General features: G+C 53.3%; 1 protein-coding gene across 1 annotated transcript; it reads left to right on the forward strand.

The window, feature by feature from the left end:
• The first annotated feature begins 1,131 nt into the window (after positions 1–1,131).
• LOC125548004 (probable WRKY transcription factor 51) lies at positions 1,132–2,160 on the forward strand. The gene has a single exon (XM_048711719.1). It carries the CDS (start codon positions 1,227–1,229, stop codon positions 1,899–1,901), a length of 675 nt encoding a protein of 224 aa, XP_048567676.1. The 5' UTR covers positions 1,132–1,226; the 3' UTR covers positions 1,902–2,160.
• Positions 2,161–2,627: the final 467 nt, after the last annotated feature.

Genomic DNA, 2,627 nt, shown 5'->3' on the forward strand with positions numbered 1-2,627 from the left:
GCCGGCTGGCTACACAATCTTCACCTTCATGATAACATGAATTATTTAATAAGCTTCAAAAAGGTAGCAAGATTACTAGCGGTTGGCGAGCCACAAGATTTACAAGAGCTTTGCAGTGAACCAAACGACAACATATGCAAAAACTGCCAGCGGAGAGAGTTATAACACCTTTCATTTCAAAATAGTAATTACTCGGTGCTAAGAACTAGACATATTGGATGCTGTTTTTATTCTTCTTAAAATCAGCTAAGAATTGAGTCGAGACTATGGCTACTCAATTGCTGGCTAGAGAGTAGGCTAGCTAGGTGGCGCTTGTCTGATAGACTACCCTGGTCAGGTGCACCGCACGTACACAAAATTAAGAGTTAGTGGGATTCGATCGACCGGCCGGCCGGTGCAATGGACTTGACCGCCAACGCTAATTTGGACCCGAAAAGCTCTTCAACTGGATTTTGGGTGTACTCCACTGTTGCGGATTTGAGCGCCGTTGTCTCGTTGTCATCACATGTACGTAGTATTGTTTTCTTCAATTTCGCGTATCTGAGCCCGATGTTTATACGTACGTAGTATTATTTTCTCGCCAGAGCACCGATGTCTCGTTGTCATTACAACAGTGGAGTACTACACCCAAAATCCAGCTGACGAAGATCGTGATGGACCGGCCGATCGATCGGACGGCGAGGAACGTACATAGATGGATACATATACTTATCCTGTACGATCGTGGATGGCCGTGGCTATGCAATGGCGGCGCTGCGCGCCGGCCTGTGGCAACCGCCGGCGTACTGCAGCCAATTAAACGACGCACGCCGGCCGGGGCCATCCATCGGCGGCCACAACGGTCCAGATGAATGATCCAAAGGCCACATTTAAGTCTCCTCTTGACTAGCCAGGCCGGCCGTTGCTTCTCCGGACTGCCCGGCCGCCCGCCCGCCCGGCCGGTCCACGTCGGGGATAATCCGAAAGCGCACGCGCACGTACGCCCCCATCACGGGCGCCACAGCGATCAAATCGCCATGTGACTAGCTGACGCGACGCGACACCATCGGAACCTTCACCGTACGTACCCGCCGCGTGAAGCATCCATGAAGCTCGCCGGCCGTTCGTGGCTAGTATAAATCGCGGGCCATGCCGCGGGGAATTCCGTCAAAGCAGTTAGCTCAGGCCCACCGCCGCCCACCACTAACGTAGCACGCTAGTACGTAGCTCGTCTGTGCACTGCACTCATGGCAGCTTCGCTGGGACTTACCGGCCATGAGACCAGCTACCCGGCCCACCCGGCGGCCTCCTCCTTGTACAACTTCCAAGCCGGTGATCCCTTCGCGGCAGCGGCGGGCGGTGCCGCGGAGCTGAGCTTCCCGGAGCTCGTGGACGCCGCTCGGCCCTCCGACTACTCGCTGCTTCCGGCGTTCGGCGCCGCTGGAGGCGAGGCGATGAACATGTACGAGCGGAGTGTCGTCTTCCCTATGACGACCTCCTACTACTGCGACGGCGCCGGGATGTTCGACGGCGACGCTTCGGCGAGGGCGAGAGGAGGAGGGATCGGTGCTATGGCGGGGCGGCCGTCGGGGAGGATCGGGTTCCGGACTCGGTCGGAGGTGGAGGTGCTAGACGACGGGTTTCGGTGGAGGAAGTACGGCAAGAAGGCGGTGAAGAGCAGCCCCAACCTGCGCAACTACTACCGGTGCTCCGCCGAGGGGTGCGGGGTGAAGAAGCGGGTCGAGCGCGACCGCGACGACCCGCACTACGTCCTCACCACCTACGACGGCGTCCACAACCACGTCACCCCCGGCAGCACGCCGAGGGCGTCCCCGGCGTACTCGGCGCCGGCGGCACCCGCTTGGACCTGGAGCGAGCTGCATGCGGCGGCGGCGGGGGCTCACTCCTCGGAGTCCTACTGAACTGAGCTACTGATCGATCAGTACGAGTACGTAGCTGTGGTTAGTTTTATGATCGATTACGGTTCAGAAATCTCACGGATGCATGTATACGATTTGTTGCCTTGATGGTGGTGTGCCTGCCGTCACCGAATAATTCGGTCGCTTCCACGGCCATTGTGCACGGTGGAAACGCCGATCGACGGCATGCAGTATCTATCTGTAAAAAGAAAATAAATTGGTGCACGAACAGGTTAACAAACGCACATACGTACGGCAATCATTCATTGGCAAGTTGGTAGGCTCCACATACCACAATACTAATCCGTCCATCCTTTCAGATCCTCTTAAAATAATGTAGTTCTACGAGGTTTTGTACTGTAAACGAGTTGAGTTCGAGTGAGCTGAACTAGCTATGCTCGGCACTAATATTCGAGCGACTTCAAACAAATCGAAGCTCAAGGTCGAGCTATAAAAGTGGCCCAGCTTGTAATGATCCCAAGTTGATTTTAAACTAGTTTCGGCTAAATAACTTTTTTTTACTAATTTTAGATAATTTTTCGAACTAGATAGGACACAACACAACATAGGAAACCAATATAAAATATTATTCCAATCAAAATGATGATAATATAATTTTTTTCAAGGTAGTTTGTTTTATTCTCTCTCAATTGAAGACTGGTACTACTTAATAGCAAAAGATCGTGGATGAGCTAACAAGAGAGAAAACAAAGGTGCATCTGCTCTCAA

Source organism: Triticum urartu, chromosome 3, assembly GCF_003073215.2.
Source record: "Triticum urartu cultivar G1812 chromosome 3, Tu2.1, whole genome shotgun sequence".
NCBI lineage: Eukaryota > Viridiplantae > Streptophyta > Magnoliopsida > Poales > Poaceae > Triticum > Triticum urartu.

Coding starts and splice junctions, on each gene's coding strand:
- LOC125548004 (XM_048711719.1), top strand. CDS start 1,227: ATGGCAGCTTCGCTGGGACTTACCGGCCATGAGACCAGCTACCCGGCC.